Consider the following 22,969-nt stretch of genomic DNA (forward strand, 5'->3'; position numbering starts at 1 on the left):
TTCATGATGTACTCCATAATATTTTAAATTCCTTAGTGGAATTCCAATTCATGCATTACATGGATATTTGATAATGTTTTTGCTGTTGCTCAGACATCAAGCTGTTTTTTTGACATTTATTAAAAACACACTGAAAACATCTTCAGAGTTCTTTGTTGTGATCAGTCTTGAAAATATCCAACTGCACTGCACTACTTTGTTAGAAAAATGAATTAAACCACTCAACTTCTCAATAGAGTCCCCACATGAAGGATAAGTTTTGTATTCCTTCACACACCCACTGAAATATACACAACAATTACAGCTTTTTATGCAAGTGGCCTCCTGCTTCAAAGCGCAAAGCATCTCTAACTCTGAATAACTGCAGTTTCACATAATCATCCTTCTCATTTTTCAGGAACCCTACCACCTACCTCTTCCAAACATTTACCAGGTTCTTCTTCTCATGATGATTAGTGAAACATAAGGAGAGATATTTTTCTTTCATCTTTTAGTCTACCCTCTGCTCTGCTCTCATAAGACCCCACCTGCAGTGCTGCATCCAGCTCTGAGTCCCCCAACACAAGAAGGACATGGAGCTGTTGGAGTGGGTCCAGAGGAGGGCCACAAAGAGAGGTCTAAAGCACCTCTCTTATGAAGACAGGCTGAGAGAGTTGGGGCTGTTCAGCCTGGTGAAGGCTCTGGGGAGACCTCATAGCAGCCTTCCAGTACCTGAAGGGGGCCTACAGGAAAGTGGGAGAGGGACTTTTTACAAGGGCATGGAGTGATAGGACCAGGGGTAATTGTTTTAAACTGAAAGAGGGTAGATTTAGATTAGATATTAGGAAGAAGTTCGTTACTGTGAGGGTGGTGAGACACTGGAGCATGTTGCCCAGAGAAGCTGTAGATGCCCCCTCCCTGGCAGTGTTCAAGGCCAGGTTGGATGGGGCTTTGAGCAACCTGGTCTAGTGGAAGGTGTCTCTGCCTGTGGCAGGGGGGTTGGAACTAGATGATCTTTAAGGTCCCTTCCAACCCAAACCATTCTATGATTCTATGATATACCAGATTTCTCCATCTATCTACCAGTGTGGGTAGGTGACCATTAACTGGATGCGCAGTGAGACCAGGCTCTACATCACGTGTAGCATGTCCATGGACCGCGAGGGTCAGTCTCATGCAGCCCATGCTGGTCAGTTATGCGGCATACAAGCAATAGGTCTGATACCTCAGATACAGGTCCTGCTGCCTGTGCTGCCAGGGTAGTTGTGACCATGAACTAGGGGCATGTTTTGTGTTTTATGGGTCTGCATCTTAAGATGACATATATATGACGCCTGCTTCTGCACAACCAGCAAAGTCTTCATCAAGTGATTTGTTTTTTATACCCTGCGAGTTCAGCCAACCATTTCTGGTTATTCCAACATCACATTGCTGCCCTGCCAACTGCTGGTTGTCCAAGTCTGAAAACAGCATTTCCCTGAGTGAAGCTGCTTCTGGAGAAGGGCTAAGAGAAAAGTCTGCTCAACTCCAACCTCTTCTCGGGTGCCTTTATTTCCTGGTTGTGAAGTTGTTATGGAAATTTAGAAATTCTTGTTTCAGCCTGTTCATATTTGCCACTGTGAGATTTAAATCATTAAAAGATGTTTCATAGTAGTCATCTTGACCGTGCTTCACAAGCGAAGCAAGAAGTGTCTTACTCTAGGAACAAAATTCTTAACAAAGTTCAATAATGCACATAAATACAAAAAAGGGGTTGTTTTGTAAAGCTGGAAAATAAGGCCATAGTAAAAAAAACAGTAGCTCTACCTAAGTACAGAAATACCTTCTTATTTACAACAATGTAAGCAACAAAAGATAGCTCTTGCAGTGAACAAAGAAATGCAAGTATGTCAAGCTCTTCACCATAGCCAGGACAGTGAGAGTAAATGAAGAGGTAGCGGGAAGCCACCAACTTTCGATGTCTTGGCTAGAAATACAGAAATGTTCTGATAACACCTGAGCCTTGAACAGACGCATCTATGAGTGCTGCATTCAAAACCGGAATTCTGCAATTGCTTCAACCACTCCAAATATAAGTATCAAGAAAAATGACTCACAACTTACATAATCCTGAAAGACATTTTGCATGAGTATTTCATCAACAGAAGGTGGTTTCTTGGGGTGGAAGGAGAATAAACGTGCAGTTTTCTTGGTCACCTAATAAGATCTAATTACAGCCTGCAGCCAAACAGACACCCACACTCACTCCTTCCTGTACCAGGCACTTATTAATTACTGCCCTCTCCTCCGGCTCAGGCGCAGTGGCTATGGGGTGACTTGGACCAGACAGAAAGTTGATGTTCTGTAGTGGATTACACTTACATGTCATCACCGAGTTGACACCAGTAACCTTACAGCTGCATAAAGCAGGATCCAGGGCGGGTGAAGAAGGGTTTTGGGTAGTTTGCAGTAAAGCGGAAGATGAAATTTTACTCTAATCTTAAAATCATCATATCATTATCTTCATTCACATAATTCTGCTTCAGTCTGTTTTCTTAAACACCATCCTCCTTTCTACTAGCCACTTAAGCTTGTTCTGGTCCTTGGTACCATTCTGTCTATGCACTTGCATTACTCTGGTATTATTTTCATTAGTTGTTGTTTCATGTATGTCAGTTGACATGTCTTAGCCTTTAGAAGGTTTGTGTTGGTTCCAGTAACTTAAAGGCTATGGGTCTTCTTATGTTTTGTCTCTAGCATGAAATGCCCAGAAGGGTTATACACAGTGTAATTTGGTCTCACAACATACTGAGTGACTCTGTGGAGCTCAGTCCATTTTAAAAAAGGCATTTTTAGCAGGCACAGGGAACATTAGTAAACTGAACATAGGAAATCAAGTGCAGATGTATTTAAAAGGTTCAGTCTCAAGTGGTTTAAACACAAAACTTGCTGACAGCTGTAATAACCCTAGCTGAAACTGGGGAAAAGCGGCTCCTGCTGTGAACACGTTTTTACAGGTAGATGTCTATGATTACGGATGCCTCTGCTGCACCAGAGTTCATTTCATCACTGAGGGAATAACCACCATCGCTGAATGAGACCCGTGTCTTTTACCATATAGAAAAACCTGTGCTTGATCTCTTTACCTCACAGGATCTTTACTTCTAGCCTTTACTGACTGATCTGATGAATGAACCAAAGCCCCTTCTCTTACTGGCTCCTGTTTTCACCCGTATTCATTCAAGTCTACCAAATTGTTTTCAGTCTCCTTTTTACCGCATAAGAAACTACAAAACGTTTTTCCCCTCTTCAAAATCCACTCAGTTTTACCACTTCAAGGATCTCGTCTCCTTTCACGCCATCTGCATGTGATTGGTTCTGCTCATTCTTTTATCTGTTCTGCCTGGAGCGGAGCCCTGACGTGTTTCATAGCTTCATCACTTTTAAGTATTAATATACTGCAATAGAGAGATGTGTTCAGTGGTGGTGTGCTGTGACAAGTACATAGCCCAAGAAAGGTCCCTCTCACGGAGAGAAGGGAGGACCACAGGTGTGTGCCCCTGAGGAGCTCAATGCTAAAAAAAGGATTATTTCTGGTTTGTTCGTTTTGTTCTGCCACACAAATCATCCCAGAGGCAAATCTCCAAATTCCCCTTCCCGTCCACGAGGCTGGGGCACAGGGGGTCTTTCTTATCTTTCACCTCCCTCCCATCTCTCCCACGGGTCTGGCACCCCGCGGGCTGCCCGCCGGCTCCCGCCTGCTGCCCTCAGCTTCCCCGCAGCCGCCCGCACCCCTCGCAGCGCGCATGCGCGGCCGCCGTGAGGCAGCGGCGCAGGGAAGCGAGGCCGGGTTGAGGGGTCCCTCCGCCTCGACAAGCAGCAGCCCCTCATCCCGTGACCATGGCAACGCCAGCGCTCCCGCCCCGCCCTCCGCACGTCGTCACATCGCCCTAGGAGCCCGGCGGGCGCAAGCCCCGCCTACTCCCCGTTCGGATTGGGCGCCTGCTCATAGCGCCATCTCGGCATAGCACCGCCGATTGGCCAGCTGCCGCTAAGGCACGGGGCGCGCGGTACCTACGAGAAGGCGGTTGCTCATTAGCATAAGCCCCCCCGCGGCGGGCGGCCCCTCGTTCCCCACTCGCCGTGGTCGCTGTGAGGCGCCACCGGGGTCCGGGGCGCCGGGCGGGCAAACCGGGACGGGGGGAGGGAGGAGGCGGCTGCCTGACGGGGGCCCCTGACACGAGCAGGTAGAGCATCAGCCGCGGCCCCCCTCAGCCCCCGGGGCGTGTGAGCCTTCCTCCGCCCGCCTGGGCGCGGCCCGGGCGCGGCCGGGGCGGCCCCGTCCCAGCGCCGTCGCCTCACTCACCGGGCGTGGAGGCTCCGGCTGCATCGCCGCCAACGGAGGCGCATCAGTTCCCGGCAGCCGAGGCGGGGCTGGGCACGGCGGAGGGGTGACCTCGGGCGGCGGCGGGGACGAGCTCCGCGAGCATCGCGGGGGCGGGCGGCGGCGGGCGTTATTGAAGGTGCTGTGCGGGGCTCGGTGGTTTTTAAGGCGGCGGTTTGCATTGATTCCCTCCCCCCGGTTTTTTGGAACCTCTCTCTCTGGGCTCCTGTGGCAGCCCAGCGAGGTGGGGCTTGTTCTTCTGCAGGGTTTTGTGGAGCTGCTTGTTTTTCCATTGAGATCTCCCTCCCTTCCGTCGCAAAGGAAGTCTTTGCGTTTCTGTACATATATTTTTAATACGTTGCCAAAAACACGTTTTGGGCAGCATCCGTCGACGGGAAAGCTTTGGAGGAAGCAAGCAGGAACAGTGACCAGTCCCCTCACGATGTGGACCTTTCTGGGTATTGCCTCCTTCATCTACGTGTATAAAAAGTGCGGAGACCTCATGACTTACGCTAATAAGGAGGTGCTACTCTCCGTGTTAGTGTTTTTCTCCCTCGGCTTGCTGCTATCGTACAGGTACCACTTCAGGGGGCCCAAGAAGCAGCAGCAGCAGCAGAAGACCCACCTGGGGATGGTCTCTGATGTTCTCTCAGCTTTACCACTTGTTGGCTTCTTCTGGGCCAAACCCACTCCAGGATCTAAACAAGTCGAACAGCCCAAATCCAGAAAGGTATGTTCAATTCAAATGTGGCACAGCTCATCCTGCTGCTCCCTCTGGCTGCTGACCCTCTGCCCTGGTGAGGGAAAGGAGCTAAGAAAGGGTTGGAGAGGGTTTGTCTTTAGATGCTGGGTGCTGATTTGTCATGCTTTGCATTAGTTTTGGATGACAAAAGAAACAGGGAAACTTACTTAAGTAACAGGTCAGGGGTTTTGTAGAGTCAAATCCAATGTAAGTGTTTGAAGAAATAATTGTAGTAAAGGTTTATTATGCTAGCAGAAAATCATCAGTTGTCAGTCTGTTATAGAGATGAAGGACTGGAGCATCTCTCCTATGAGGAAAGGCTGAGAGAGCTGGGACTGTTCAGCCTGGAGAAGATAAGGCTCAGGGGGGATCTCATCAATGTATATAAATACCTGAAGGGAGGACACAAAGAGGACAGAGACAGGTGCTTTTCAGAGGTGGCCACTGACAGGACCAGAGGCAATGGGCACAGACTGAAGCACAGGAGGTTCCCTCTGAACATCAGGAAACATTTTTTTACTGAGAGGGTGACTGAGCACTGGCACAGGTTGCCCAGAGAGGTGGTGGACTCTCTGTCCTTGGAGATGTTCAGAACCCAACTGGACATGGTCCTGGGCAGCCTGCTTTTAACTGACCCTGCGGGGGGGCAGGGGAGGGGGGGGGGGGCAGCTTTGGGCCAGATGACCTCCAGAGTTCCCTTCCAACCTCAGCCATTCTGCGGCTCTGTGATTAGCTTCCTAATATTTATGGATAAAACACATTTGTCTAGATAACTGCAGACAGAGTTATTTGAAAATTACTGCTGTATTATTGGTTGTACAATAGCTACGGGACCTGAGCTCACATCATCAGTCTGTTCTGCTGACCCCAGTGTGAGACTTACTGTGAGACAGTGGAGAGAGCTGTAGTTCGTGGCTGGAGCTTAGCTTGGAGTCCTGCCATCCAAGACTACTGACTGGACATGCATATTCAGTACATCTGTGGGTCAGCACTGTTTGGCTACTTTCCCGTGTGCTTCTGGGCATTTTCAGCTGGGCACTGACCCCTTGTCCAAAGGAACTTGAAACTTTTTTTGGCTGCAAGTCAAAGGCTCTGGATTTTTATTTTGTTTTTCTGGTAAAGCCTGCCTTTACCCCAGTTGCTTGTATTATCTGAATTCAGATAGTTAGTTTTGCCCACCCTTGCCGTGTTGTAGATACAAACAGGACACTATGCCACTAGAAATCCTGGTGTCAGTGTTGTTCTGGGCATTTGTTTCACTGATGCAATCATATTTTTACCACTGTCAGCACTGTAGTGCATTTGTGAAAGAGTGAATTGGACTCTATTCTACCAGCTGGAGAAATTACTTGTAGGTTTGCACTGGAATTGCCTTTACAACTTTTTTCACTTTGAAGTGTATGTGATTAGGTGCTATTGGGAAGGTACTATAACATAGCTGGTCTTCAGGTAACAGTTTATATGGTAACATATGTAATCTGATGTATGTCAGTTCTTAACAGTTTTAAATGTAGGTAAATTGTAGTTTTGCCTATACTTTTGACTGTCTGATGAGTTCTCATTTTGCGATGGCTTCTTTATAACATTTCCCAGGTAGCTGCTTCTGCTGACACTTTTCCATGCTGCGTATTACCATAAAGGTGTTATTTTGGTAGATAGGTTCACTTACAGTAAAATTAAAGAGAAATACATTTTCCAATGAATCTTTTCATTGCAAAGTGCTAAGGCCTCCATGTAGTAGTGGCTCACCGGTATGAAGACATTGGTGTGTTACTACAAGAACATGGGACAACCTTGGCTTACTGCCTTTTATAGGAACTTGACTTTCAGTCTCTCTGATACTATGTCAGTGGTTTGTCTTTGATCAGCAGAGCACTTTTAAGCAAGTATCTTGATTTTGTTTGAGGGGGTGTTGTTTTTTCTTTTCTCTGCTTGTTGTCTTTTTGTTGCATTGTAGAGTACAACTGAGTTCATTTTGGACAAAACTAAACTGGAAGATGCTCTCCAACTACCGATGCGCTCTCAGTCCCCTGGGTCAAAGTAGAACTAGTCCAAAGTCAGCCCTCTCACAAGGTTATGGTACTACATCGGCACATGTAACTTTGTTTGCTTTCTTTTCTAAAGGGTAAAAGAGAAGTAAACTTATCAGATGTACACCTGACAGAGACTGCTCCAAATGCAACATTATCGCCCCATTATGATCCAGAAATTATCATTGTGGGATCAGGCGTCCTTGGTTCTTCCTTGGCCACGGTGCTCTCGAGGGATGGAAGGAAGGTGACTGTGATAGAGAGGGATCTGAAAGAACCTGACAGGATAGTTGGAGAATTGTTGCAACCTGGAGGTTTTAATGCACTTAGAGACTTGGGTCTTGAAGGTGAGTGCATTTCAAAATGTAAATATGTCTATGATGCCACAGTTACTACACTCAATTACGCTTTTTTTAGAAAATGCATGCCTACAGGGAAAATTAAGAAATACATTATCTACGCGTAATATTTGGATTTAAGTTGCTTGTGTATTTCTAGTCTGCCATTTTGATAATATTCATCCTTCAACATGTGTGTTTTGATTAAGAAAATTGGACTCTATGTAAAGAAATACTTTTCATACATAATAAAGCTTTCTTAAAGCCTTTTTTAAACTCATCTATTGGCTTATATTTTGCAGATACAGTAGAAGGTATTGATTCACAAGAGGTAAATGGTTACATAATTCATGACCGAGAGAGCAAGTCGGAGGTTGAAATTCCGTATCCAACATCTGGGGATGGCTGCGTGGCGAGCGGAAGATCATTTCACCACGGCCAGTTCATCATGGGTCTCCGAAGGGCAGCTATGGCAGAGCCCAAGTGAGTCAATTTGTGAAGGGCACAGTTGGGATCCAGAGGTTCAGAAGCCCCATTCCCAGCGTCTGTGAGATTCCTTAACCATGCCACTCTGTCCCAACATGGGGGACTGCAATGAACAAGACTGAGAGAATGGAACAGTTGTAGTTACTTGCTATGATTTCTGTAGACATGTTCATGAGTTGTATATACATCATACCTTAGCCTTTGGGACAAGTTAATCTTTAACCTATGGGAATATAGGCTTTAAGGTAGTGGCCCATCCATGTGAGAGAACATTTCAGGAGTAAAGAGCTGATTCTCTTCTACTGGTTCTTGGGTTTGGCATTTTACGAGAAGAAGTGACCTCTTCTCGTTGAGCCATGTATAAAACTTCTTTGGTCGAGAAACGAGTGGCAAACCTGGTATAATTTCTTAGAATTGTAGAATCATAGAATGGTTTGTGTTGGAAGGGACCTTTCAAGGTCATCTAGTCCAACCCTCCTGCAGTGAGCAGGGTCATTTATTTCTTCCGCTGACATTATCTGTGATGTCAGAAATCAAGCTGCTTTTACATTTGCATGTTGTTCTCTTTTTCTGAAAATAAGAAGTCAAGCAAAATAATTAGAAAGGAGCACTAAATGGAAGTAGGTCTTTCCAGTTATTTAAACCTCTGTTTTTCAGAATCTTGAAGACACCTTCTCTTCCTAATGAAATAAAAATTAGTGTTTGGTATTTCCTCTTTAACTGATTGGGTTTTTTTTAATACAAGAGATGAGAAGGAAACTTTTATTGAAACAGAATAGATTCTAGGTGCTGTTTTCTGTGGGGTGTTTTTTTTTTGTTTTGTCTTTTTTTTCCCCTAAATAATGCTTCCAAGGGAAACGTGGGTTTATCATCTTCTTACCTTACATGTCTTTATTCTGAACTGGAAATTTGCATTCTCCTATCATACCTGTTACAGCACGTGAATTACTAAAAGTAGCTCTAAAAGATAGCAGCTCTGTAGTACAGTTAAAGTTAATGACAGCTGTGTTTACTAGCTATAAAAGCTAAAGCTTTGTTGTTGAGGCTTCAAGTTCAGTGAAATTTGGGCACCTGTTTATTCAACTTATGAGAAAACTCCAGTAGGTGTACACAGTCTTTGAAGCAGAAACTTGTAAAAGCTAATGTTTGTGGCTTGAATTCAATTCTTTCCCCTTTTTCCACTCTCTTTAATGTTCATTTTGTGTATGTTTGCTTTCCATTTTAGTTGCAGCATAGAAAACTGCATGTTAAATTAAGGTACGGGAGAGATCAAGAACTACCAGTGCCATGAAGCTTCGTTTTTCACCTCGTAACTTGTGAAAATATAGGGTATAATTATTACTGATTAATATATCCTCTTCATAAGTACTAGGCAATATGAATTTATTTCAGAGGAGTAAAATTAATTTTGCAGAGGAAAGAGGTGGGGCATCATTAGTCAATTATTTTTATAGTTGGTGAGAACCAGAAAAAGAAGTGAACACTTACTTAGATAATTGAAATGACAACTATAAAAGAAATTTAAAGCTGATAGGATCTGCAGAACGCTGATTCACCTGCTCTTAACCTCTGACATATTGCTGCATTCCCTTGCTGTTGAAGTTTCTGTTAGTGTGCTTATGCATAACCATTCATATTTTGATACAGCCAACCTGCCTGTTGCCTGGCAAATTAAGTGAGTCACGATCTGCTCTGAAATTTCTGTGCTGGCTGACATGTAGAAACGACATGAATTCAATTGCTCATGTTCCCTCTGAGAGCCTAAAATATCAAGCTGTTGTATTGTCACGTGGACCTTTAGCTCATTTCTCCAAGTTGTGGAATTCCATCTGGATATGAAAATATTTGTGAGGGAGAGAGAGTGTCCATTTCAAGCTGCTAAATCGGAACTGCTGGGATCAGGTCTAACAGCTCAGACCCAACAAGGGATTTAAGTTTACAGAAATTTAGTTTATGAAACCCAAATCACCCTGGTTGGGAGGTGGAAGTTGAGGATGCTCAGTTTAAACTCCAAACATAAGCATTAGCAGAACTTTAAAAGCATAAATAGACAATTAAAAAAAAAAAAAGTGTATCCTGAATTCCTGAGGTGAAAAGCTAGATGTCTGTCTCCTAAACAGGTTGGTTAGATTACTTTGGACTGCTCCGAGAATTAGGTAACTCACTTTTCTCGAGTGTACATGGTAAGTGTTGAAGTGCTACTTTGGATCTTGCTCCTGAATTCTGCTTGGAATTAGGTCTCACCTACCCTGTCAGCATTTCCCACCATTTAACAGGGGAGACTCAGTCAGCTGCCTGATTTCTGACCTAAATTATTAGGTGTCACACTCCTCTCTGCATCTCTCACATGGCGGTGGAGCACCTGAAGCACAACTGGGGATTCTGCTAAGTGGTACGGTGTTCAAGATAAGCACTACAGTTTTAGAATATTCTCAAGTATCAAACCAAATGGTAGTGTTGAACTGAAATTAATGATAAGGACCTTTTGATGTTCAGTGGGGCTTCTGAAGGTGGACAAGAACACATCTTTGTGAAATTTGAACAAAGTGTTTGTGTGGGCAGACACAAGATTGGTGAAAATCTGGTTTTCTGTGTCTAGTGCCTTCAAATGTTGGTATCATTAATCCTCTTCCATTCCGTTCTAACCCCTCTGTTTTATTTCAGTGCAAAATTCATTGAGGGGACTGTGTTAGAATTGCTTGAGGAAGATGACTGTGTTGTGGGTGTTCAGTACAAGGACAAAGAAACTGGAGACACTAAGGTGAGAGAGTTTTCTGTTATGGTCTTTGTTAAATTATTGAGAAAATGGAGGGTTAGTTTATATATACATATATAAAAAAAATTTTAAAACCTCTATTTCGGAGCACTGGTACAGAAATAATGCAATTATCAAGAAAGCAAAAACTTTAATATAAAGGGAGATTACTCTCTAGTGGATACAGTCCCAGCATATGGGAATTCTTGTTATAACTTCTTGTGCAGCCTCTGCTTGCAGTGTCTCTGGAGAATTCAGTTCGTTATTTATTTCAATATTGCTATGTCTGGAGTTTAAAATCTTTTGAGAGTTACTGGTGGAAAAAACAATTATTAAGATTTATGCTTTGCCTGTGTGTAATGGTCTGTAGTTCCACATACACTTCCACCAGAGTTCTGGCTTGTTCTAATTTCATCACTGATTTGATTAATGTTCTTTGCCTCAAATAATGCTAAACTGTTCACTAAATGCTATGAACGGGTCTAGAACAACTCTACATGGCCAGTTCTACACTGGACAACTGTACATGGGTCAACACAGCTTGTTTGATGTAGTTGTGTTTATCTCATCATTAATTTTAATATTAACTCCTAGCATTTCATCGCCATTATTTGAATTTTTGTATTTCATGTATTAAAAGTAACGATGAGATAAAGGTAACTAAATCAAACATGAAATACAAAAATTCAAACAATGGCGATGAAATGCTAGGAGATAATGTTAAAAGTAACCATGAGATAAAGGCAGCTACATCAAATGACCTGTGTTGTCCCGTGTAGGTCCCATTCCGCTCTAGAAAAACTAAACTTGAAATCTCCCCCTTTGTTGGCTTTAAAATTGCTTTGCTGCCTGAAGTTACGTAGCCGGTGTGTTCAGATGTGCTCTAATGGGGAAGATGGGAATCTCCTGTCTATGTTCTGCTGCCTCCCATAGGATTGAGAAAGTTCCTGAGTGGTTGGAAGATCCTGCTCTGAGCATTACTAACAAAATCTCTCATCTTTAGGTCATTTAGAAATGGAAATGGTCGTATAAAAACATATGTAAAAGAGCCTTTTAAAAGTACTTGCCCAAGATGTAGGAGAGCTGGTTTTAGACCCTCCTCAGGCTAATGGCATTTCAGCCCAGTTGATGGCAGAGTGCTGTAAGTAGGAAGCTGCAAGAGAGCTGAGTGGAAGCAACATCCTTGGCCCTTCTGAGGTAGCTGGAGGTAGTGGGAGTTCCAAGTCCTGTTCTTTGATCTATCTTTAATGTCATATAAAATGGATATAACAACATTAGGAAATCCCCTGTAGTAGAATAAACTGTTTAATCACACACGGGTACTGGAAAGATAGATAGGGTTTGGAGAGGGGGAGGATTTGAGGGAAGGGTGTTCGGGGGTTTTTTCCCAAATCCAACTGACTTAATCATCCAGCAGCATGGAAGGGGGTGGTTTTTGGTTTTGGTGCGAGGTAGTGTGTGTATTTTGCTTTGAAATTTGTTTTTAAGCTTTACACATTTATGGATGATGTTGTTATTTTAATGTTAAATATGATTTATTTGACCAGCAGTAAGGTGAGCAATGTTTTAGCCTACATCTTTCCTGACAGCTTGGGTGTTGTTCTCAAGGCTTTGAGTTTCCTGTCTGTGTAATGGGGATAAGCAAATTTGTGTTTTGCTTTGAATGCTGAAGTTTTGTGGCTGGAAAGAGCTGTATTATTTGCTGGCCTAGATCTCCTTCGATTGTACAAATCTAGTGTAAGAAATTTCTGCTAAACATTTCTTCTGTGTTTCCCTACCTGTGACTTTTTACAGCAGGGAAACAAGAAGAAAACCAAAGGCTGTTTGCATTCCTTAGCCTGCTTTCGTAAGGAAAGGAGGCTGATCTATGTTGTGTGTCTGTTTTTCTGTTCTCTCTGTCCCCGTTGTCCATCACATTACCTTGGAGATTTTTATTCTCTTAAATGAGGTTGAAATTAGCCAGTATGCTAAAAGTAAAGTTACAAAATTTATGAAAAGCAGGCAACTGAATAGAGGAAAGGTCTCGGTATGTTGACTGGAAAAACTGTAGCATGAATTAGACACCAGGGAACCCATACAGGCAGGTGACCTTGCTCTAGTTGCATGAATAATTAGAGCTTGCAATCATCTGAGACAGGAATCTGTAGGAAAGAGGCTTAATTAGCTCTAGTCTATCTTGAACCGTTTCTGAGCTCACTTGTATAAGCTCAGAGACCAGAAATGTATAGTTTACTCAGCTTTATGGTCATCTGATTTTTTCTGACTTCCCTTCAATGTAAGGATCATGTGTCACAAGTGACTGAGACCCACTCCTGTGCAGGAGAGAACTGCTTGTAGGGGAACCCACTCCAGACAGGGATGTACCATTCACATGCTGGCTCACCAGATGCTTCCATCCAATAGTAAAATATTTTCCAGGAGTACTAATGAAACACCGCATGCTTTTTTGCCTTGTTAGTTACATCCCAAAAGCTTAAGAGGAAAACTATTTTTTCTGCTCATGCCAAATGTATCAGATTATTGAAGGCCAAGGTTTAATGGTCAGTACTGACAATGAGAAAGCTGTAGGTAGAAGGAAACAGTTACCTCTAAATGCTTTCTAGCGTAATAGTGTTGTTATGTTACTATAACAATAAAATGCCTAAAAATATATTTTAATGGTTGGAATAATTTGCTCACGTTAGGGGACAGTGTGTGTGTTAAACATTAGGAATCTGTACATACATTCAGGCTGAACCTAGTCAGTTAACTTGGATTATATTTTGTATTTTGTCTATATACACTATTTGTGCCCTATAGTTCCTGAGTATAGCAGGAACTGCTCAGAGTTCACTGCTTGGTCTTTTAAAGAGATCTTGGTACACTTACTGCATTTCAGTTTGTTACACTTTAGTTTGTTGCTGTTTAGTGGCTTATGCATGATTCTTTCATTTAAAATTTGTTTTTTTTTTCTACTGAAGAGCATTATAGGCTGAAGGGAGCAATTACTCTACTTTCTTGTCTTTGTTTTATCCAAGCTTCTACACAGTCACCGTAACTATGTTATCTGAATGCACATCTAAAAAAGCTGGAGCATGTTGTTAGGCTAACAGAGGAAATAAGAGTTAAATATCAAGATGAGGAAGGCAAAAAATACTTTATTTCTTAATACATATATTATAAATCTGGTCTGTGATCCTCTTATTTTTTTGTAGAACATCTAATGTGCAGTTGAAAATGAGGGCTTGGGAGTTGTTTCCCACTGTTCTGAAGTAAAATTGAAAATGTCATGTCTCTTTTTTCCTTTTTTTTCCTTCTTTCTTCCATGCTGCAGGAACTTCATGCACCACTTACCGTTGTAGCTGATGGACTTTTCTCTAAGTTTAGAAAAAACTTGGTCTCCAACAAAGTTACTGTTTCATCCCATTTTGTTGGTTGCATTTTGAAGGTAACTTTTGTGTATAATACTATATAAGCCAGTAGACTACTGCGTCTTAGCGTGGGTCTGAATTTCACTGATTACATTGTAGTTCAGTACCTTTGTGCGTATGCTTTGGTGTGCTGGCTGTCTGTGGTCTACACTGAGGAATGAGAGGAAAAGTACTTCCCAGGGTCTGATGTCTTAGAGAGGCCTTGCAGCATCTGAATGTTCTCGGAAAGATCACTGCGAGGTGACACCAAACCCTACTGTATTTAGTATGTAAAGTTTGTAAATTGCTTTTACCGTAAAAGGAGTTCAAGTGTCTGTGCTGGGGACAACAGGTAACAATATTTCTTAGAGCACCTTTTATTCATTAAGCTGTTATCAACAGAATCACTCTGCAATTATTAATGGCAGAGAAGTATTCATATACATGTTGAGTTATTCACTCTTACAGTCAGAGCTCCTCGGTTGGGGCAGTCCTTGGGAGGCCAACCCTGAGAGGGGGAGAACTCAGGAGAAGCAGGTTGTAGTGGTATTCCAGGGACTTCTAGTTGGTGTTTTGAGAGTGCCTCAGGTGTCTGTGTAATCCTGCATGTTGTGTTCTCTGTCTCATACAGCAGCCACCACCCTCTTGGTGGTGTCACACAAGCTGCTGTTGATGCTAATGTGGGCTGGCAGCCTTGTACTGATTCAGCAGACTCTTGGTGTCCTAAGTTTATTAGCTCTTATGGATTCCACAGGATTTCTGGTCTCCAGGGCTTATCAATCCTTGGGAAACTTTCACATGCTGTCTTCTCAGTATGTATTGTTTCACTCTTTGTTTACTGTTTGGTGCGATTCTGTTTTGTTTTCCACCCAAATGTATAGGTACCTGTAAAACCTGTTCATAGGAACTCATACAGAAGGGGCTTTGATAGCAGAGCTTTTTGAAGTGAAAGAGAAGTGTTCAGAAGTCAGTGGAAGGAGAAATATGCAAGAAAGACTTCTCAAATATAATTGTTAGTAGAGGCACAGAAGTTTACGTACAGAATATGTCTGTATGAAAGACTCAAGCATTTTTTTTTTTTTAAAGCAACTATTGATATTTTGTTCTAAGGACTGTCTTGAATTCTAATATTAAATGTTTTCCAACAGAATCAATTAGAACTATGCTTTTAAATATTTATCCAGCTGTTACATCAGCTTGTGTATCCCTTTGAGGAGCGCTTGGAAACTTTTGTCTGTGTTTTTAACTCTTAAATTATTGATGCATGCACTATCCCCGTTCTAGGATAGCTCAACTTGTTGTGCCAGATTTAGCATATTTGGTACAGTTCAACATCAGATTTTTAACTCTTAAAAAACCTTAAGTAACTGTGAGGCAGATGTAAAAAAAACCCTTTTTTTAAAGGTTAGATTTCTGGTTTTAAGAATAGAGTACGGTGTTAATCTAAGCATATAGTAGAACAAAGGAGCATTAAAAAAACTGGATTAGGACTCAACATAGCTAGTTTAAACTGAGCACTGGACTCAATAGACCAGTTCTTAGAAAACAGTTTTGTGTTTTTAGGAAAAAAAAAGTTTCGGCATCTCATATAAGGTAGTGCTACATGTGCTATTAGTGCTGTATCTTACATAGCGCTACTTTCTGGATTAGAGGTAGGCACCGTTGTAAAGCTCGAACCCAATTTGTAAAATTACTTCCCTGGAAACAGGTGCTCTGACTGGTTTGCGTTAAGATGTAGGTAGCTAAGGTGGTGACACTCATTTTTTCACAATGCTTCTGACACTTGTTCAGGGAGCAGAAATCTTGAGTTTTAGATCATGTCAGCAGCTGTAGGTCAATCCACCTCTGTGTTATACTCCAGAAGCATACCCAACCTGTGCTCCTGCCTGAAGGTGAGGTACCTTGTAACCAGGTACATACATACCTTCAGGACCTATAAACTTTAAAGAGCAAGTGAGAATCTAGGTTGGTAGCTGGGTGGTTGGAGAACCCAGGTAGGAATCCTGGCTGGGTCTTGCCCACCACAGCTGCTGCAATAACCACTGGATTAACAGCAAAAATAATTAAGCAGAAGGAACCAAAACTACAGAACTTTCACTAGACTGGGAACACTGATTTGGAGGAGCTTCAGCAGTTCTTGGGTCCCTACCCCTATAGTTGTCACTGCCTAAGTGCATCCTGTTTCTCTACTTTGGAACCTAAGGACCCTATGATTCTTCCTCAGTTGAGATCTCCACCACATCTACTCATCTTTTAGATACCTCCAGGGATGGTGACTCAACCACTTCCCTGGGCAGCCTGTTCCAATGCTTGATAAGCCTTTCGGTGAAGAAATTTTTTATGATATCCAATCTAAATATTAAAATGTCTTGCCAAAAGAGTTGTAACTACACTGAAGTTCAGAACTTGCTTTTTGAAAACACTTCTCTTGTTTATTTAAAGAGGAAAAATAACACAAACAATATGCTATGGGATTTTATTTCAAAAGTATTTCAGAAAATGATTTTGTATATCTGAAGTTTTAATATCCTTTCATTAATCAGTCTCAATCTTTCTCCCCCTTCTTTCCTTTTTAAGGGTGCACCACAATTTAAAGCTAATTATGCTGAACTTGTTTTAGCTAAAACTAGTCCAGTGCTAATCTATCAGATTTCTTCAACTGAGACTCGGGTCCTTGTTGATATTCGAGGGGAAATGCCAAAAAATTTAAAAGAATACATGATTGAGAACATTCATCCACAACTACCTGGTAAGTCTAGAAAGATTTCCATAATAGTCACAATTATATGTGTCAAAAAAGGCACCTTTCATTGAATCCATTGAACTGTGTGGGCTTCTTCCATGTGCGCAGTTACTGGACTCAGAAGGACTATATCTCTAAGAAGAGTTTAAAATAGGTTGTGTGCAAATTGTTTTAGACTCTAAGTAGTGTAACTAAAATATTTGGTTATTGCAGATCACTTAAAGGAACCATTCTTAGTAGCGGTTCAGAATGATCGTTTAAGGACTATGCCAGCCAGCTTCTTGCCTCCTTCTGCTGTTAACAAAAAAGGTGTGTAATATGAAATAAAAGGGGAAAAGGCATTATAAACTTCTTCTGGAACTTAAGGCTTTGTTGTCATAGATGTATGTTTGTTGTTGAATACAACTGTCTCATAATTCTTCTACGAAAAATAATATTTTGAAAATGTGTACCTTGGGCATAGTTTAACTGGAATGTTTATATTGACACCAGACTTCAAATCAGTGCCTGCTTTATTTGTAAGTTTAAATTACTCAGTTGCTCAAGCTCATACAAGTGTGGTCTTTTTAAGGAAAATGTGATTAAAAAAGGAAAGAGATTACCTTGAAAAGTGTGTGCGCGCATCTCTCTCTCTCTCTCTCTCTCTCTCTCTCTCACTTTCTGGTGGGAATGCATTCTTAGTAAGTTTGCTTTTTAAAAAAATAGAGGGTTTGAGTTCTAAGATTATGTAATGGTCATGCAGTATCCCATTAATTTTTCTCTTCTACCTAGGTGTTCTCCTTTTAGGAGATGCATATAATATGAGACACCCTCTAACTGGTGGAGGAATGAGTGTTATTTTAAATGATGTTAAAATATGGAGATGTTTGTTCCAGGATATTCCAGACCTTTATGAAGATTCTGACATTCTTAAGGTGAAGCTTGATTTTGGACTTATTTTAGGCACCTTTTGCTGCAATTTAATGATGCACTTTTCAGTTTTGTGCAGCCCTGGGGCATGTAAGTTGCTAGTGAGGCACAGCAGTTTTCAAAGCTTTGCATAGCTAAATCATACATTAGGCATTCACCAGTAAGCAGAGCTGTGATATGTGAATGCTATGGCTGTGTGGCAAAAGGCAGATCCAAAACTGTGCTTCCTGACCTGTCTTGTCTTGCTTAAGGAGACTGGTGTGCTGTGTCGAGTCAGCATGCTTTGCTAGTATAATCTGATATTTCCATATTAGTAGCTTATTTGTAACATAGATTGATTTTCAGCTGGATGGGTTTGAACCATTGCACTGGTATGAGTGGTACTTGGAGAATAATGAGCACGTGTGCCAAGTTTTTCAAGACGCCTCTCAATGCTCCACGAGCCTCTTGATTGCTGCATTAATCTCACAGTAGTAGGTTAGAAGACATCCTTCTTTCCCAGGAATCGGCGCCATCGGTGTTGATGCTGGGTTTATTTTGTCAGTGAGATTTAGACCCAAAATTCTGATCAGTATATAAGATTTCTCATTTATTTATTTAGTGCTTTTAATTGGGTTAGGCCTGTTGACTTGGGTAAATGACAGCTAGAATAATTATAGACCACAAGTAAATGATTCAAAAACTGTATCTGAAAATTGAGAAACACTTAAAGGGACCCTGAACATGAGGACAACACAGAACTTACCTGACCAAATGCAGATACTTACATCTCAGCTAGTCACCTCAGACTTTCGGTTATTTCCTACTTATTCTCAGTCAACGGAGAGAACTAGGTGGCTGTTATCCTTCAAGTTTCTGACCTACGCCAGTGCTGTGGAGGCTCACAAAATAGACAAGGCAGGTAAATGTTGTAGAAGTTACCAAGTCGAATATGACAGGTGATAAACTCAAAATGAGATTTATTCTAAAAATCAGGAGTGGCTGAGGGAACTCGAGTTGTTTAGCCTGGAGAAAAGGAGGCTGAGGGGAGACCTTATGGCTCTCTACAACTACCTGAAAGGAGGTTGTAGCAAGGTGAGTGTTGGTCTCTTCTCCCAAGTAATAAGAGATAGGATGAGAGGAAATGGCCTCAAGTTGTGCCAGGGGAGATTTAGATTGGATATTAGGAAAAATTTCTTCATGGAAAGGGTTATCAAGCAGTGGAACAGGCTTCCCAGGGAAGTGGTTAAGTCACCATCCCTGGAGATATCTAAAAGACATGTAGGTGTGGTGCTTAGGGACATGGTTTAGTGGTGGACTTGGCAGTGCCGGGTTAACAGTTGGACTAGATGATCTTGAAGGTCTTTTCCAACCAAAACAATTCTATGATTCTAATCAAAATTGTTTAGCACTCTGACAAACATTAGTAAACCACAGGTTCACGATGTCAAACGAAACTAATACTACACCGTTGACTTAAGAATTCATAAGCTTTTAGAACGGTGACCCAAAATGTGCACTCACTTACCTAATAAGGTGAGGGCTCTCAACCTCGAGGAATTACCTTAGGCGGCATCCCAACCCAAGAGGAGAGTCCCTGACTGCAATGCCACTGCTCCAAGACGGTCCGACTCAAAGTGCCCTCTGGTGGGACTCCATTTATACCCTAGTCAAAACTGATCTGTGGTCATATATGGCCATATCAGTTCTTACTGTCTGGAAGCCCCATCTTCCAGCAACTGTGTACGTGACAGCAGTCACCATAAGGGCGCAAAAAGTAAGGGTGTGAAAAGTAAGGACAGGAAAAGAATCAGCGGCTGCTATGTTTCAATGGTTGGAAGGCCCCGGTCTTTATCAGGGCTGGTGCACCTGCCACACCCAGCCACCTACTATAGGATGCGATGAAGTACACCCTGGAACTACCTTTTTTGTTTTCTATATTTAGTGTAAGAGGAGCCAAGATAACTGGCTCAACAAGTTTCCAAAGTCCCTTAATGACCTAGCTTGGAACTCATCTAGTCTATCACTAAATCCACTCTACGTTTCCACATGAGTATGACTCTTGCCACCTCTTTGGGAGTCTTTTGAATGCTCTTCTGTATTTACTGACAGAAATACTTTTTTTTCCTTTTTCAGGCAAAAAGAACATTTTACTGGTCAAGAAAAAAATCTCATTCCTTTGTAGTGAATGTTCTTGCTCAGGCACTTTATGAACTCTTTGCTGCCACAGATGGTAAATATATTTTAAAGATAAATTCTGGCTAATTACAACTTGTTAAATAAATTTGCCTGGGAAGAGGATGTATATGAGCATGTATCCATGTGTTTGTGTGTATATATGTATATATGTGTATGTATATATGTATATTGATATATATGAAATATATATCAATCAAAGGATTTTGATGAGTTAGCTTGTGTTCTCTGCCTGGCTTTTTAGTTCTAGTATTATGTAAACTGAATTTTAGCAATGTGAAGGAGAGTCTGGAGTTAGTATTTTAAAAAACAGACAAAAAAACCCACCAACAAAGAAAAACAAAACACATATTCTTATGTCAGTTAGTATTAAAGAATACATAGGTATTCTGTAAGACTCTACTTAAATAAAACAAGCTCAAAATCCAGCTGAATTTAACAGAACAACAGCTACCAAAGTCCTGGATTTAATATCACTGTTGTGTATGCTGAAAAAGTTTTCGGTATGTGTTGAATACATTTGTTGAATCATTTTAATTCGTTTTGTAGATTCCTTGCATCAGCTAAAGAAAGCCTGTTTCCATTACTTCAGACTTGGTGGAGAATGTGTCTCGGGTCCTGTTGGATTGCTCTCTGTGTAAGTTCAGTGCACTGGTAATAGTTAATGTGAACTGGATTGAGCACTGTGAGCCTCTGTGAGGATCTGCTTGGCTCCCAGTCGGCTCTGCACAGGGAGAATGGTCCACATGAGCTTACATTTTTAGGATTATGCTAAAGGTTTAATCCTTCTTTATTAGAAGCTATGTCTTTAAATGCTGACTCTCTTTTTCTTCTTTGTAAAAAAATGCCACTAAAAGTTGGAGAGAAGTTAGTGTAGGTGGCATGGGAGTGTGAATGAGGTAGAGGTGTCCAGACTAGCAGAGGAGCTGGTGGAGATGTTTCATGCTTGACAAGTTGAGAACAGTGAAGGCTGAGGTCTCCCATAAAAGAGCATAAGGAACAGGGAAATCGGTAACTATCAAGGTGTTTTGAATGACCCCTCAGAAACTAGTGAACACACAATAAATCATACTACTTTGAACATGTGAGAATGTGTGCTTTTATATTTCTCCCTTTTTGGAATGAGAGCTAAAACCTGTTGAGAATAATCCCCTGGGGGTTGATAAAAGCAGCACAGACTACTGGAAATGAAGAGAAGGCAGCAGTGTACGTTGGCTCTACTGCAGAAAGGAGTACAGGGGGTGTAGCAGCTCCAAGACAAGCAAGTTTGTATTTGTTTAGTTGAGACAGCAGGATCAGAGCTGCCTAAATTTGAAGGCTGTGTGTAATCTTGACTGGAGATCTCTATCTGTAAAATGAAAATTTTTCAGTCTATTTATTTATGTGTTTTATCTGGTTTTGTTTTAATACAGGTTATCTCCTAAACCAGTGGTACTGATTGGTCACTTCTTTGCTGTGGCATTGTACGCTGTTTATTTTTGCTTTAAGTCAGAGTCCTGGATCACCATGCCTCGAGCGTTTTTCAATAGTGGAGCTATTCTGTACCGGAGTTGTTCTATAATATTTCCACTTATTTACTCTGAAATGAAGTACATAGTCTATTAAAATCCAGAGGGAAATGACTGGAGGAAGAAAACACAAAAATCATGATGCCTTCAAAATCTTTGGACATGTACTATTTAATATTGTGTTATGTTTTCTTCTCTTCAAAATGCAATTCCCTGGATAAGGATTTGACTTGATTTCGGTTTTGTGGTTATATACATATATATTATATGTAAATATTCTTTTCTTTGCAATTAAAGTTCAACAAGGAGTTAGCTGTTTACAAGGACCATAACTAAGTGTTGACGTGGTAGATGATAATTGCCAGTTTTGTCAGAATTTCATTCCTTGCTTGATCCATTGCTGAGTGCACCACTAATATTAATAAACTGAAAAGTGAAAACTGTAAACCATATGCTGCTATTAGCCTTCATGCTTTTTTCTGTTCAGTAGTTCCATAAATTTGTTTATTACTGTGAAATATTGGAACATTCTTGATTTGGGTTATTTCATTAGGATTTGCCTCTGTTCTTTTTCAGTTGCAGCTAAGCTACTGGTCTACTGACACTTAAAAGGACACCGTAAAGGATTTCAGATCTTGAAGTGTCACCATATCTTTAACTTCAGTCACTGTTGCAAGTGCCGTGTTGCTCTTGTGAAATCATTCTTTACACCAGAATTAGTTTAAACAAGTAGTAATCAAACCATAGTTATGTTGGCTCCTGCATTGCACTCAGGTACTGAAAGCACACGTGTTTGAGACTTTCTTCCTATCATCTCACTTCCTTTTAAAAACGTAGAGGTTTTGTTTTGTATTACTTGGTGTGTGTGTGCAGTTGGAGTTTAACACTGCCACGAATTGAAGCACAGCAACAAACCACATCTGCTGAAACAAATTCAGTCCAGGCTAGTTCCAGTAGACAGTAAAGTAATCTTTAATAATACTACTTCTAGTTCATGACAAGTACCACAGAAGTGTCCTTTTAATAATTGGAGTATGGGTTTTTTCCTGTAGGAATTAGTGCATGCTACTAAAGAGTTCACATCTTTTACTGTCTCAGTGTTACCTTTATCAGTATGCTTTCTTTTGTTCTTGTGTATTTTCATTTTGCCTTCCCTTTCTTATGATTGTTTTGTGTGTCGCTGTGTGGCTCTCTGATTTCGGCTTGCCTAAACACTCACGCATCAGTGCAGCCAACAGGCTCGACAGCAGTAACCCATTACGTTTTTCTGTACCAGCGAAACTTTGACTGTATCTCTTGAAAATGACAGATTGCATAAGCTGTGCATCAACATACATCTGATGTTAGACTGTGCAAAAAAATCTGCAGAGAGGCTTTTTTAGGATTTTATTTGACAGATATTTCAAATGACCTGTTCTTTTCCAGAAGCAAAAGTATGTATATTTTTCTAACCATATCACTTTTGATACCCTCTTGAAATTACACACATCATGAATATGTCTGTGTTTAAACTTCAGGGTGAGGTACTAATATCTTCAAATATCATTATATA

At 41.3% G+C, this 22,969-nt stretch overlaps 1 protein-coding gene across 1 annotated transcript; it reads left to right on the forward strand.

Annotated features, from left to right (window-relative positions):
* Positions 1-4,784: 4,784 nt before the first annotated feature.
* SQLE (squalene epoxidase) lies at positions 4,785-21,514 on the forward strand. Its single transcript, XM_068397103.1, has 11 exons — positions 4,785-5,072; positions 7,209-7,461; positions 7,755-7,935; positions 10,603-10,699; positions 14,007-14,120; positions 16,660-16,831; positions 17,039-17,134; positions 17,597-17,739; positions 19,850-19,946; positions 20,459-20,546; positions 21,322-21,514. The coding sequence occupies exons 1-11, from the start codon at positions 4,785-4,787 to the stop codon at positions 21,512-21,514; spliced, it is 1,722 nt and encodes a 573-aa protein (XP_068253204.1).
* The last annotated feature ends 1,455 nt before the right edge of the window (positions 21,515-22,969 follow it).

Source organism: Nyctibius grandis, chromosome 3 (assembly GCF_013368605.1).
Source record: "Nyctibius grandis isolate bNycGra1 chromosome 3, bNycGra1.pri, whole genome shotgun sequence".
NCBI classification, from domain to species: Eukaryota; Metazoa; Chordata; class Aves; order Nyctibiiformes; family Nyctibiidae; genus Nyctibius; species Nyctibius grandis.